This window comes from Chenopodium quinoa, unplaced genomic scaffold, assembly GCF_001683475.1.
Source record: "Chenopodium quinoa cultivar QQ74 unplaced genomic scaffold, ASM168347v1, whole genome shotgun sequence".
Classification (NCBI taxonomy): Eukaryota; Viridiplantae; Streptophyta; class Magnoliopsida; order Caryophyllales; family Amaranthaceae; genus Chenopodium; species Chenopodium quinoa.
Window position 1 is genome coordinate 359,603 of NW_018745533.1, and position 15,772 is coordinate 375,374.

The window sequence follows — 15,772 nt, forward strand, 5'->3', positions numbered from 1 at the left end:
CCAATTTGAGCATGGTGCAAAGTAAGCATTAATGAAGCATGCAATACAGTACGGGTCTGCAACCTGATGTTGTCACCTACAACACATTAGCGAGGGCTTATGCACAGAATGGAGAGACTGGTAAAGCTGAAGCAATTATACATGAAATGCAAAAGAACAAAATTCAGCCCAATGAATGGATCATCAGTGGGTATTACACTCAAGTAAATATGGCTTATCGCTTATGCATTACGATTCCTCTATTCGATGAAGGAAATTTGAATAAGCTACTCATTCCATTTATACAAGTCCTACCCGGAGTACTTCGTATCTTGTAGAAGCCATTGAATACCATGGTTAAGGACCAACCAAAACCGACACTCCGGGTTTTGCCAATCTGGATCTGGTTACAGGGTGGTTCACTGAGGAGACATTGGTTTAAGGGTGAATAATTTGGTTGTTAACAAATACGAACTAGTAACATTTGACCATATTGATTACGTAGTATATCAAATTTGAATCTATAGGATTTAAGAGTTTACACTTGGACAAGTTTTAACATTTACAACATTGATATTATGCAAACTTACCACCTAAATTTAAAAAATTACTATCCAAAAATAAAATCTACATTTGGTTTTCTTATTAAAGAAAACAACAAAATTGTCAATAGACCCAGGTTTCACAACACCCAAAACCTATTGATAACAGGGGACGAAAAGCTGCCTCTTATATTTAAAATTAACTTCTGTACACAATGAATTGAATATCTAAATTCTAGCCACAACATAACACGAAGAGCGCAAGCAAAGCAAAAGATCACTTGTTATCTGGGTTGCTAATTTCCGTGTTCGATGGCTGATACACGTGTGAGCTACGTGTCATGTTTGTTTTGAATCAGCAAACCAAAAACTGAAATCCCTAAGGCAACCTAGTAGAATGCCACTGCTGTAACAAAGAAGATTTGAAATCAATTAATGTGTATATGGTAGCAACTACAAGGTCTAAGCTTCAAAAACACTGAAGAGAACACATGAAAAGTTATATAAGAACCGAAAATGTGAATATTATGGACGAAATATGTAATCATATTAAGAGGGATAGATATTAGATACCAGATATTCTGCAGTCTGCAGCTCTGATATCTATCATCTTTCTGCAATTGTATCCTTCTAAAAAGGACTTATACCCTGAAATTATTCAAGAGTCAACCGGAAGAATAGCAAAAGGAACCAAGATTAACATTTAGTACAGAAATTTCAGCGTACTAACCTTGTTGGCTATAGCTTTAAGTCAATTCTTTCAGACCATTCAAAAATATCAGAATATACACGATTTCCTCCTAAATCCTCTCCTGAAGCACCTGCTGCTACTCGAATAACATCTTCAATCAACGCAAAATTTCCCATTATATCAACATGTGCACCACTTTGGGTGCCTCTACCCTCTAGTAGATTAGCTGGAGGAGCATGATCATACTCCCTGATAAAAGTCCGCATTCCAGAGGGGTTAAAACGTGTTTTTCCTTTCCAGCCTTTAGCACACATATAACCAGCACTTAAAACAGGAACTGTTTCATCTCCATTAACATTGTAAACCCCTCCCTTGAGACAAGAGCACTCATCTGAACCGTCGGCCATTGTATCAATCTGAAAAGGAATGTAACAATCTGCAGTTGCACTCATCTTGTAAACATAGGCTCTCTCAGTAGGAATTCCGACTCCATACAAAGAAAAAATCTCTATATCTGGGGCATTTGGCAACCTGCATGCATTGTAAATCAAGAAGCATACATCACAAAAGAGAATTTTCAACAACTTTTAACCATCTCACCTCCCTCCCACAACCAACCAGCAACAAGATGAAAGATTATGCAACTTCATTCCAAATCAAATTTAGAATGAGTTACTTTTTTTTTTAAGAAGACAGTGAATTATTTTACCTAAGAGAAATATTCTATTTTGAGTTCAAAGTCATCATAAAGTATAATCTTGGTTCATGATGAATATGAAACCAAAGCGAGTAGATATAGGTTAGTGGTTAAACATCATTCTGATTTTAAAATTCTGACAACATTGAAACCTAACAACCCACCTGGTTTCTAATGGATTTGACCAATATTTATAATGGTTGTATTTTGGGTCATCCAAATCATCAGCTATGCCATATGAGTAGTGAGCATCACCACGTTTAATCATTTTTGGAGCCACGTAATGAAGTAGATCTAATATTGATCCAGCTGTGTATACTTTATAATCTGCAATGGCTTTGATGCCAGGAATGCCCATGTCATGGTACTCTGTCCATACATCTTGGCAGGTTGCATTAGCAAGGTTGTTGCCTTTAGCGGCACCCTGTACAAAAAATAGAAAATGTGAGGCACTCAATACTGGCATGTCACAGTACCTTGGGCTGGGGGGCATTGGAGCATGATATCAAGGATATGAAGAGAGAGAGGACATCAGATTAGCAGCAAGCCAGCAAACAGATCAAACATCAATCACATTCAGTTCATAAACTACTGAACAAACTTTTGAAGTATTTTGCAACCAAAAAATTATGAAGGATGATGCCAATAATTGTTAAATAAGGTGGAAGGCAAAAGTTTGGACTGCCATCCAGGATAAACGATAAAAAATATAACACATTTGGTTAAACTCCCAAACACCCGCCCATCCAAAAAAAATAGCTAAAAAAATAAAGGTGCCTCTTAAAGCACAGTGACTCCTTAAACCAGGTAATATGAAAACTTTGAAGTTAAAATTTTTACGTTTTACCATATTCCATTTTGAACTTCATGTTAGGTTACAATTTGCCTGTCGTCCATTTGATGAAATATTAAATTTTGCATAGCTAATATCATCTCCTTACCTACAACATAAAAGGTAAACTATCCAATACAATTTCAATGACCAACATTGGTATAATACTTACCGACAATATTCCTAGTAGAATCTCCATACATCGAGCACTGCCCCTATCATCACATTTTAACTCCAATTGTAAGCCTTGATATTATTAACAAATTCAATTATACAACTTTGTAGCATCACCCATACTTGCTTGGTTATATGAGAAAATCATCCACTGGCTCCATTTACCAGAGTAAAAATTAACAATTTCTAAAAAGTCAGATTTCCTGCATTGTAATGATAGTTTGGCAACTCTATTTGGTGTCAATCCAAGTCAAATTGTCAATACACATCAAATACATAGCTCAAGAGATGCTAACGTGTGTTATTTAGTATACAAATATATCCATGTATATTCGAGTCCCCATTTACCTCCCTAATCTTGTTAGAAAAACTGCAGCAATAATAACAGTACCATAGGGGGAGAAAATATACCCAAACATGAATCACACATAAGCTAATATGTAAACAGGTTAAATGGTACAAGTCTCTACTTTTTGACACACGAAAATAATATTGAATAGTGATTTTTATCTTCTGTGGAAAGGTATTAATATGAAGCAAGGCAGAAAAATTTACCCTAAAGTCCATTCTCTCAATCATTGAGGAAGGGGCCTCAGCTACATCCTTTCCAAATGATATTATTCTTCCAAAATGCGCACCTTTTCCTGATGAATCCAGGCACCCATTTCCATTCTTTCCAGCAGTGTGTGTATCATTAATCCTCTGCTTCTTCAAAGTACAATTGTACCCATCTTCCGGTGACCAATCAAGATTACCCCAGATGGTGTCCCCGCCTTTTGGTATCATGGACATGGTTGTATCCCATGTACGTGTCATCCTCATTACATGCAGCAATGTTTGGAGACCGAAAACATCCTTATCCAGAACAGAAGGTGCAACAGACCTATACCATGATGAGTTATTTTGCCATTAATCAGAATAGCCGAATCTATAAAATTTTATCCAAAACTACTGGTGTAATGAAAGCACCAATTGCATGTGCAAAGACTCTGTCCACAACATTTCAGAAAACTTGGTTGATTGCAGAAATCCATGTTATATTTGATATGTTCACATTGACTTAGGGTAATTTATACTGATGACTTCTATCTCATCCGTTAGATGAGTGGTAAATAAGTCAATATTCACAAAGTATCTATAGGATCAGGCATTATTCCTTTCCTACAAATCTATTTCTCTTCCTTTTTCTTTTAATTGATTGAGGAGATACTAATAAAAATAGTTGAAATATCCAATTACTCATTTAGTAGGAAAAATTAATGACACCTTTTAGCCTACACCATATCCAATCCTATCAAATTTCAAACTTAATAATGCACTAGCATCAGTAGTATGCCCAGCTAATGACTAGCTCATAACCCTAATAACAAGACAGAAATTCATGAATACGATAAAAGATAATGTGGATGCATCCCCCCATCTCCCCGTCATATCACAATCTCTTTAATTATTTATAATCACAAGCCAATTCCAGCTCCAAGGCAGTGTCCAGAAACCTAGCAACCTTATGCAACACTCATAAAGTGTTTATTATGTGCAACTCTATATCTCTTTGTTTTAAATCTATATACCCAAATTATCCACTTCAACAAATGTATTTTATCCTCCAATAAATAAGATGACGGGTACTAAAATTATTTTATCAAATATCAAACACACTTCATAATCTATGTGGTCAACATTAAAAAAACTTCTTTTGTGCTTGAACAGTGTCAATGATTATGTAACATCAACTACTTACGTGATAACCAAATCTGATCAAGTAAATATTGGTTTCCATTTTTTATGATCACACATGTCTCCTTGGCATGCATTTTTAAGAGGGGAATGGAGGACGTAGATGGGAAAATTAAACCTCAGTAATAGGGAAGGATTAGGTTACTGTTCCTTAACTCACCTTAGCTAAATTGTCTGTTTACCTTCTTTCTTAAAATGCATGCCAAGGGTCTTGATGCAAATATATATATATATATATATATATATATATATATATATATATATATATATATATATATATATTTGTATATATTTGTATATATGTAGCACATATGGAAATCATTCACCTTTTATGTAGCACTAATTACATTAGGAAACAAGAAAGATAAGAAACGAGACCTGGCTACAGCGATATCCTTGGCTTCAGCCGAGAATAGTCCAGAAACAGCTTTGGGAACACCTAGAAATGGTCCGCCAATATTCATTATCGCTTTGATATGTTTAGCACACCAATCAGATCCACCCCCACCACCCATTGGGGCTGGTGCCTCAACCCATTTCATAAAGTGAAAAAAGTACAAAGCACCCATGGAATGTGGAATGACAACCACCTTGTTCCCTCCATTTGTTGCAACCATAAGTTCTATATTACTTTTCATCCTGCTAAGAGTTTGATCCCTTACCTGATGATATTCATCGAAGAAAAGTAAAACACATTTAAATAAGAAGCATGATCAGTTTTTGTCATGTGGGTTAAGAGCTAGTTCGAGCCGCAATACATACACAAGTGCCTCTAGATCTCAATTTAGTCTAATATTAAAAGGTTCAATATCATACGGATTCATACCAAGCTAAGCCATAGATCTACATAACAGCTAGATACATTTCTATACATCAAACAGAATTATAGCACATCTAATACAAAACCTATATTCTATACATCTCAAAATACTAATTGGTACTCCCTAAATGGCACTCCCATGTCCCATCAACAATGCAATTAAAATTTCATACAAAATTACAATCCACAGATATGAAAATTAGACTCTTCCTTACTATACGTTTTATCACATTATTGATTATTCTTGTTGAAATCCGACAAAATTAGAAAGATTAGTGCCAAAACTTCTTTCCATTTTCTTATTATTGAAGATCTTCAATTGTCTATTATTCCCTCCGAAATATCAGCCTATCAGGTCAAACTAGACTTTCATTCTGAAGACTAAGAATTCCAAATCGGGTCAACCCAGACTTTCATTCTAATAAAACACATATACATTCCTTAAAGCTATTGATAAAACACCATATATACTTGTAAATGAAATACTTAAATCGAGAGGTAACAATATATTAGCTCTCCAAAAAAATTTATCAAATTACACACATGACACATGCCCAACACAAAATAATAAAGACCTCTAAGTTTACATCCCAAAATTCATGACTCTGAAATATGACAGAATCCATATTAAATAAATATGAAGTCACTGCAGCACCACAATCAAACACTACTACTATTACTACTACTACTACTACTACAACAACAATAACAACAACAGCACCAACAACAACAAAGCGTAAGTCCCTATTTGCAGCATCATAAGGAATGATTGCTTAAAAATATACCTCAGTGTTCTGGAATGCAATTCTCCAATCATATGCAGCCATATACATTGTTTTCTCCTCATACCCTATTCGAGCCAGATTAGCAATCAAAACAGCCCACACAAAATAGCCAGGAGCAAAATAATCGGCAGCCACAAGACCGGAGACAGGTCTGACTCTTACACCAGCAGGATCAAGTCCAGTCTCATTATCCAGAGACATGTGCTCAACCCAGCAAAGGGGTCTACCCAAAGAAATTACAATATAACAAAAAAACATAAATAAATGAAAAGAATCATTGAGTTAAAGAGTATAATAGATTAATTTCATAACATCAAGCAAAATGGTATAACTGAAATATGAAGGAAAACAAGTATGAACTGATTGAGTTAAGCAATAATTGTTAAGTTCCGATCAAAACTTGAAACAAAATGATAATCTTAGTACATATGCAATCACAATTGGAAATATGAGCTTGAATGTTTTAGAAAACCGGACGCAATGACTTTACGGGCTAAGATTCTATAAGACAATTTTACGCTCCTTGCTTGAAAGCATTCTGTATAATACTTAATGTGCATGAATGTTAATGGCTGCTCCATGGTTAAGCCATGGAAGTGGCTAGGCAAACAAAGAAGCTCACTCAGCACACGTGTCCAAGAAATTAACAGCAAGCATAAATAGCTATATATCCATTTTGATTTCCCCTAATTTTCAGTTTGGTCAAATATATGAAAACAAACCTGGACACTAATTTAAGAGTAAGCAATATTTGTTTTTTCCCCGTCAACATTTGTCACTATATGTAGATGTCAAGACAAGCAATATTCTACTAATAACCACAAACACAATATGCTCTTGTGCTTGAAGTGGAGCACATCAAAGCAGTTACCTTAACTTGTAAATTTGTAATACTAGGTCATAATGAGCTGGAACATGAGACTACAGCAGTCCAAGAATGTAATTTGCAGGTATGGGTGAGAGAATTGGATGACAAAGATTTTAACGGTAGATATACACCCAAGTTTGAATGAACTTAACCATGCAACCATATACTTTATTACTCACACCATTTACCTCTGATGTTTGAAATAACTAATTTATAAAAAAAATAAAATAAAATAAAATAAAAAACTCTTAAACCTTTATAGTGTTATGAAAACTAATTTAAGGCGCTAACACCCCCAAAAGTCCCGAACCCACACACCACCCCCCAGCCAACAACCGCCACCTTGACAGCCACCAATCTGGTAGGAATTTTCCATTCCATTTAACATTTCTACAACTTGTTTTCTATCACTTTAAATCTTATCGTTCTACATCATCCAAGACTTCACAATTACAAGTAACACTGAACAATTAATATCTTGCTGATGAGATGTCAAATTTAGTAGTAAGGACACAAGATAGGATAGTTATGAGACAAGATCCTAGTCCCCTCAGCCCCTCTATCATTGGTGCCTTTGTTGTCCCCTCCCCTCCTACAATGCTATCTAAAATATTAAACTTATCTTTCCCATAGTAATATAGCAAGGTGAAAACTGCAAACAGTCATCTAATCCCAGGTAACATCAAACCCTTCTTCAGCAAACCACAGATCCCCATTCACCGAATCATCTATAGATCACATACATATCCCAATATTGACACCACTTCAAAATGGCATGTCGGGATGTCATCATGTTTTACTTCTCCAAAATTTGCTCATTACTTGTCTGTATCTTGGCCTCTCAAAGGTGAGCATTTGCACCTTTCAATAACTACCTAATAAATGATTATTTTTGGTATTGTAACATCTTTGACCTAAGTGAAAACTACTTCGAAGAAATAGAAAATTGGAATGAGAATAAACATCTTTTCACCTTCATAAAATATCAGCACCCTAAACAATGACCACTTCACATGTAACAAAGTCAATGAACCCGCATTGTGCACAATAAGGTGGTTAATACTATGGAATTAACGCAAAACCAGAGAGGGAGAGAGAGAGAGAGAACAATGATGGTGGTGGTGAGGTTTAGGGCTTGGAAGCATTGGAAGGAAGGAGAGGAGAAGGTATAAATTGACTGGGTTAGCCTAAGAGAGGGGAAGGAGAGAGTGAGAAGGGAAGAGTTAGGGAGAGATAGAGAGTGGTTTGAAGGGTTAACACAATTAATAGTAGCCTTGTGTTAGCCCTTACAATGCTGAACTAAGCAGACAATATAAGCATACAATAGAATTACTTAGAATGCTTCAAGGCATAAATGTCTGCATAAGTTATAAACTGAAATGATAAGATTGACAATTTAACTCTCACCTGAGCTGAGCTTATCATGATTTTGGAGGGGTGTTGAGAGGCAGAAGTAAAAAAAGAAAGATCAAACTCAATCACTCTTTTTGATTATTTTAAATTCTAATAACTGGTAGATAGCTCCTCTTCCAAAAGTAAGTTATCAAAGAGCACAAAAGCGCATTTTAACAAGATCAACTCGTGCTCAAGTAATTTTCTAAAGTTAAAGAATACAGATAACTCTTTAACCTCACTTAATACAGAGTAACATCTTTCCTAATTGAACTTTTATAGTTGCATGGGCTTCTCACATGATCTATCGCCTTGACTGAAAGCACTAGTTGCATGGCCAGATGAGGACATATGTAGACACAAATCACAGATGCTCAGCCACCAAGAATAAGGCTATGTTCATTTCACCTAAATTACTAAAATTTGATTACCAGATTTAACTTAACTTTGACCTTAATTGTACACAAATCTTAAGATTAAAATAAATCAAATGAGATGCCAATAGAATCGTACTATTGTGTACTTTCCAAATCAATCAAAGCATTAATCCCATAAGTGGGATCAGCTACATTAAGTCATTAACTGTACTTTCCAAATATATTTTAACAATTTTTAATTTAAGGAATTAACGATATTTAGTGACAAGTATATGCAAATAAATTTTTATCTAATCTGACTATTTCTAAAATAAACATACAGTCGTTAAATAAGATGATTTGAACCGAGCCTAAATCTATGAACTTCATTGTGCCTAGTGATCATGGGAACAACCTCCTTACCCAAAACATTTCCTTATTTAACCTGCAGCAAGACAGATCGATAAAAAGAAAGAATATTTACCCATCTCTTCTAATCTATTAAATCTGCTTAATAACCAGGAGGCAGGAATTGTAAGCTACCGTAGAATGATATTCCAACATCTACCAAATAGAAAAACTCAACAAACTACGTGTGCACATCTCTAGTCTCGAAACTCTACTTTGACAAGGTGAACAAAACTAAAGAACTCACAATACTTCGATTCTTCAAGACTTTTTAAAAAAAAAAACAAAAAACAAAACAAAACAAAACAAAAAAAACAGTCCATCCTCAATATTAAAGTCAGTAGCTTAGGTAATCTTCAGAAGACTGGTATTAGAAACTCCCATACACAAACCGTACCTAGCTTGCACCATATACTTGTTAACTACCAAAGAGATAAAGCTACGAAAACGCCAATATACAGGCCAAATACATGCCATAGAAACTAAAAAAGTTTATCTTCCATCAATCAAAAACCCAAATTTCATTGCCACCCATTTGTTAAACCACAAACAATAAACTCATCCAAATGAGCTAGGACATTCAAGTATTCAACCATTCAGCTACTCACTCCATTAATCAAGTCACAAACTCCGAAATTCGCTTTCTAAACCAAAAACCCCTACTCCTATAACACTATAACCTCCCCTAAAACAATTACCAATTACAACTTTTAATCACACCGAAAACAGACCAAATTTGTTTCTATAGCAGTGGCATATGCAATCTAACCCATCATTTCGTACCAACTTTCAATTGTACAATTCAAACATGACAAAACAAAACAATCAAAACATGGAAGAATATAATTATACCTTCTATACAATTCACCAAAAGTACCACCCCAAAGGCGCTTTCGAAACAACCCATCAGCACAATTGTGACCTTCCCAAAGCTCGAGACCCCCGGTAACGATACCGGGGACAAAAACAACAGGATGCTTCGCCTTCAAACCCTCTTTATGTAACTTAACACCAGGAGGATCAGACAATGGCCCGGTAATCGCTTCCGTAACGAATTGCGGAAACGATGCCGGCATTGCATTGAACAAAAACAACATAAACCACCATGTACAGCATACCATTCCTACAACCCAACAACAACTATCTATACATGACCATTTCTTCTTCGACCTCCGAAACAACTCCTCTTTCTCTCTCCTCTTCTTGTTCTCCTCTATCTCCTTCTCGATTGTTCCGGAATCTTCTGTCGGAGGTGGTGGTGGGGACGCACCCTTCCTCCGCCGTGGAAACGGCATTGGAAACTCCGCCGATTCCGATTCCGACAACAAATTTGATAATCACACTAAATTATATTAAATTGAGCTGGAATAATTGATTGAGATATTTGAATGTTTGAATTAGCAACGGTGAATTGGATAACCGTTGCTGGATTTGGAGGTGGAGAAGGTGGTTGGTTTGCCGGTGGCAATGGAGGAGAGAGGAGAGAGAAAATGAGAGAAAGTTTTTTGGTTTTTCTTTTTTTGGGATATTTTTTTTTATTTTTGAAAATTTAACTTTTTATTAGGCAAAAAAGGAAAAGACTAAAAAGTGAGAGAAAGTGGGATCCACTGTTCAAAGAGTAAGGTCCGACCCACATTACAGCGAATTAGAAATGGCCACGTGGAAATGGCAGTGTTGTTCTGGAAACAGCTTACAAGATCTAACGGTTGATAATTGCTGATGCATGTAATCTATGGTGGGCTGACGTCGTATGATTATTTTTCTTTGTTTTTTTTTATTTTTTTTTATTGGGTTATGATTTTATGAAGACACTTCTTTTCGTCTTTTTGGTTTGGATGGGAGTTGTCGGGGAAAAGGAAAAGGAAAAGGAATTGCATGGAAAGTGCAATGTGGTTTTATTCTAGAGATGTGAAGTTGATTCGTGTTCTTCTAGTTTACTCCTTCACCTAGTAATCCAATCTTGAATGTGGTAATGACGCTGTGACGTAGTGTATGTTATTTAAGAATATATTAGATAAATAACTTAATTGTGCGTGTTCATGCTTTTGATTATAAAGTTTTCGCAATTGCAAGATGTTACATTAGTTTTCTTATTATATGAAAACTAGTCTTCTAACCCGTACAATGTAAGAATTGTTCATGAAATATTGTATTGAGAGATCAGAGATGATTGAGGGAGTATTAATAAGTTATTATGGGTGTATAACTACTTAAAATCAAAAAAGTCATCACCGTTATAATGTGTAATAATTTTTGGAACTTTATTTGAAAACGAGGGTTAAATAAAGAAAGTGGTCGGGGCTAACATTAAAGAGAGAAGACGACGCTAAAAGGTTGAATGAAAAAGGGGAGATGAAGATGAAGTGTGCAAGGAAGATGAAATATAAGTTTAGTGAACGTATTAAAGAAAACTAGCCTTCTGACCCGTATAATGCACGGGTTATTCATAAAAATTTGCATTGAAAGATGAATTAGGAAATATCAATAAGCCACTATGGCTATAATGTGTGATCAAAAATATGATTAAAGAAATTTAATTTTTGAAATTGTAATTGAAATGGGAATTAAATAAGGGAGGGGTTAAAATTAAAGAGAGAAAAGGTTGGAGGGGTTAAAATTAAAGAGAGAAATAAAAGCAAAAGGTTGAATCGAAGAGGGGAGATGAAGATGAAGCATATAAGTTTAATGAAAGAATTAAAGAAATGTAGTGTAATAAAAAATTAAATAATAATGTAAGAAGACATGTGACATTTGGATTAGAGAAAAATATATTGAAGTGTAATAGGATAGAGACATGTGTTTTCCTTGGTTATAGTTTTTAAATACTAAGTATAGATTTGTGTAATAAAAAGAATAATGTAAGACATGTGACATTTGAAATAAAGATCAAAAAAGATAGAGAAATGTAATAGGACGAAGACATGTGACTTTTCCGATTAAAGTTTTGAATACTAAGGGCTCGTTTGGTTGAATGTAGGAATTGCAAATTCCTTGAAAAATTAATTTCCCATAAAATTGAACTTCCTAGGAAATTCTAAAAAGTTTTTGGTTAACTAAGGGAAATGGAAATTCCCATGGGAAGTTCCACTTACCTAGGTCCCCCTAGGTAATTAACTTCCCCCGTTTTGTGGGAAGTGGAAATTCATGGGAATTCCTACTTCCCATGAATTTGTCAATCAAACAACTTCAAAGAATTTCAATTCCTAGGATTTCCAACTTCCCATGTTTTTATTTGTCAACCAAACAACCCCTAAGACCACTCTCACTCATGGTCAAAAAAATAAAATGTCATTCTCTCGCTACCCACTTTCTCACTCCTCTTTTCCACTTTTTTTCATGGACGTTTTTTTTATACAAGTCCTCACACACTCATGGGTTAAAATAAACCCACAACAAAAGTAAATTTTTTTTATAATAACAAATTAAGTAGAAAATTGTGATTTTTCAAAGTGCACAAAAATATAACAAAATGGTTGTCTACTTATAGATGAAAATAAATTGTGAACATTGATAATTTTTATTTTTGTTTTTATATATGTTAATTTGGTCAAAATAGCTATTTTTATATTTAATTAGTGGGTACGGTACACAAGTTACTGTAGCATTACAAAAATATCATGGCCTTGGGCATTTCTGATTTTCCTCATGGACATTTATTTTTTTGCCCATGAGTGGGATACATGTTTTTGGGTTTTCACCTTGAATTTCTCCTCATGGACATATTTTTTTCCATGAGTGAGAGTGCTATAAGGGTCTGTTCTCTTTAGCTTATTTTCAGTTCTGTTCGGCTCCAATAAGTTTAGTTTAGTTCAGCACTTAATTTTCTTCTCTCATAAAATATTCAGTTCAATTCAGTTCTGTAATACTCCTCATGATTGTTTTAAAAGGATTTGATATATTACTCATATCAACAAGGTGCATCATCCTTTTAGGGAGCTCATATAATAAGATACTCCACAGTTAAGCGTGCTTGGCTGGGAGTAGTCTTGGGATGGGTGACCTCCTGGGAAGTTTTCCCGGGGTGTTTTGATGTTGGGGCTTTAGAGTTTCGTGGGGGTAAGGAGGGGGAAGGGTGGTTCGTGCGGCATCGGAGGGGTCTAGGGGCGGCCGGCGCCGGGGAAAGGGGATCGACACTGGGCATGAGTGGTGGCTGGCAGTTGGCTGGCAATGGTGGCTAGGGGAAAGTGTGGTTAATTGTTTTTTTAAAAAAATTGAAAATAATTTAATTGTTAAAAAAATAAAGGAAAATTTGATTTTTCAAGGATAAATTAGTCATTTTGCCTTTAGGTAACTATATTTAATTTACTAGTTAGGCTTATAATAATAGATTAATCTCATTTATGTCACCATTAAATTATAAGCCAAATAGTCGATTACCAAAGATAATTTGATTTTTTGATGTTTACCATTGAGAAAAATAAATTAAAACTGGTGAGCATTACTAGGAATTTCCCTAATATTTAAAAAGTAAAAAATTTTGCTAAACGCCACTCGCTACCTTTCAAACGCTAAAATTATGGCATATGCATATTAACCTTTTGATTCAACCCTAATCTAAAATTTATATTGTTTTTAGCAACTTACGCAGCATTTTCTAAAATTCACAAACGTGTATAATAGTCATATTAGAAACCTAATAGAGATGGATGGAGAATATTAGACATATGGTATCCATAGTTACTTAAAGATTAGACTAGCTATTTAGTTTTCACAAGGTAGGTTTAAACCCACGATTTTAATATATTTAACACTAAGGGCTTGTTCTAATTTACTAAATTGAATTGTTTATGAGAAAAGGAAATAAAGAACTAGACTGTTTATCAGATAATGAAATTACGAACTGAATTGAACTGAACTGAATTGAATTGAATTGAATTGAAATGAACTAAAATTAAGCGAAAGAGAACATGTCTAGTAATCTATCTATATACTATACTAAAACATAGCACACTAACTTCAAAGTTGACACGTATCTCTGTTTTTTTTTTATTATTATTATAATTTTTTGTTTGTCGTTGTATAATTGACAAAGATGCTATTATTAAGAAGACTGCAAGATATATGATATCCTTGACTTGCTTAATATTGTTTTTTTGTTTTTTTAGCGAGCTTAATATTGTTTCTCAATCAATATTAATCACGGATATTTAGCATAGATTTAGAGCATGTTCCCATTGAGTGAACTCAGCTGAACTGAATTGAATTAAACTGAACTGAACTGAACAAAGCTGAATTGAACTGAACTGAGCTGAACTGAACTGAACTGAACTGGACTGAAATGAATATTTTATAAGAGAAGGAAATTAGGAGCTGAGCTGAACTGAACTGAACTGAGCTGAACTGAACTGAATTTCAACGTAAGAGAACAAGCCCTTAGTTATTTAGTCCATATTATTTGACTTTAGATTGCTTAATCAAGGAGAGTATATTATCTTATTTTGTATAGTATATTTTTGCTTTCCTTATTAGATCATGCATAGCTATTGCTTACGCTCTAGACTTGTAATATAAATGGATATGATGCTTTGTGAATAATACAATCAACCAAATAAACTATATATAATTCAATTTTTGCTATAGTATTTTGTTACAAAACTCCTAAACCCCAAAATCTCTAAATTATTATAACAAGTTTTTAAACTTTAGCTACACCAAACCATTTATTTGACAACTAATTTTAAGTCAAACTCACAATACACTCATGCATGCGTAATATATATACTATTATACTTTGTACTGCATATCTATTCTGAGTGATGAGTGTGCTTAAGAATAAATTTATTTATTTAACTTATATAAATTTGAATGATAAACATAAATAAATGCATATTAAAAAAATATAATTAGGGGCTTGTACGTGTACTACCCTATATGATTAACTATACGTCTATACTTCTCATTTTTAAATACAAAGTTCGACATTAACTTTACTTCATTCGTCCCATTGTAATTGTCAAGTTAGACTTTTTTGCACTAATTATAATATTACATTTGATTGCCATTTTTTTTATTAACGTGATGAATTCATATTTTATCATGAAATAAGTTTTTGAATAGATATTATGATAAGTTTTCATGATTAAAAAAATTATAATTTTCGTTGATATTTAACTATATAAAAATTAGGTCAAACTATTACATGCAAAGTTTGTTTGTGTAAGTCATTCTAGGAGTATTTGTGTGTGGTCAGTCACCATAAGATTACTCGGTTAGTGTTATAGTGTAGACACCCATTTGTGTCCCCCCAAAACCAAACCCGGTGATGAGTACCTTTCATATCGAATCATAATCGAATGGAGTGAAAGTGTGGAAAGTCTAGTGTTGCGGATAGTTTTAATTTCTTTTCTCTTCTCTGTGTTTTTAAAAACCTATTTTAAGAAAATAGCTAATCCAGTTTGTTTGGTCCATGATATGGGTCCAATAATAATATAGTTGGATGGAGTTTGAAAAGAGCTTTCCAATGATATATTATAAGCCCAATTCCGATGAAT

General features: G+C 34.2%; 1 protein-coding gene across 3 annotated transcripts; it reads right to left on the reverse strand.

Moving 5' to 3' along the window:
- Positions 1 to 537: 537 nt before the first annotated feature.
- LOC110715985 (phospholipid:diacylglycerol acyltransferase 1-like) lies at positions 538 to 11,426 on the reverse strand. 3 transcript variants are annotated; one of them, XR_002510363.1, is made up of 8 exons: positions 10,134 to 11,426; positions 6,258 to 6,480; positions 5,031 to 5,314; positions 3,471 to 3,798; positions 2,074 to 2,333; positions 1,252 to 1,743; positions 1,095 to 1,169; positions 538 to 924 (listed from the first exon to the last, which is right to left on the reverse strand). XR_002510363.1 is itself a non-coding variant. In XM_021894607.1 (7 exons), the coding sequence occupies exons 1-6, from the start codon at positions 10,574 to 10,576 to the stop codon at positions 1,260 to 1,262; spliced, it is 2,022 nt and encodes a 673-aa protein (XP_021750299.1). In that variant the 5' UTR covers positions 10,577 to 11,426; the 3' UTR covers positions 538 to 927; positions 1,252 to 1,259. The 3 variants fall into 3 exon arrangements, 1 of the variants encoding a protein (XP_021750299.1); XR_002510362.1 differs by having other exon boundaries at positions 538 to 927; positions 10,134 to 11,425; XM_021894607.1 differs by lacking the exon at positions 1,095 to 1,169 and having other exon boundaries at positions 538 to 927.
- Between the last annotated feature and the right edge of the window lie 4,346 nt (positions 11,427 to 15,772).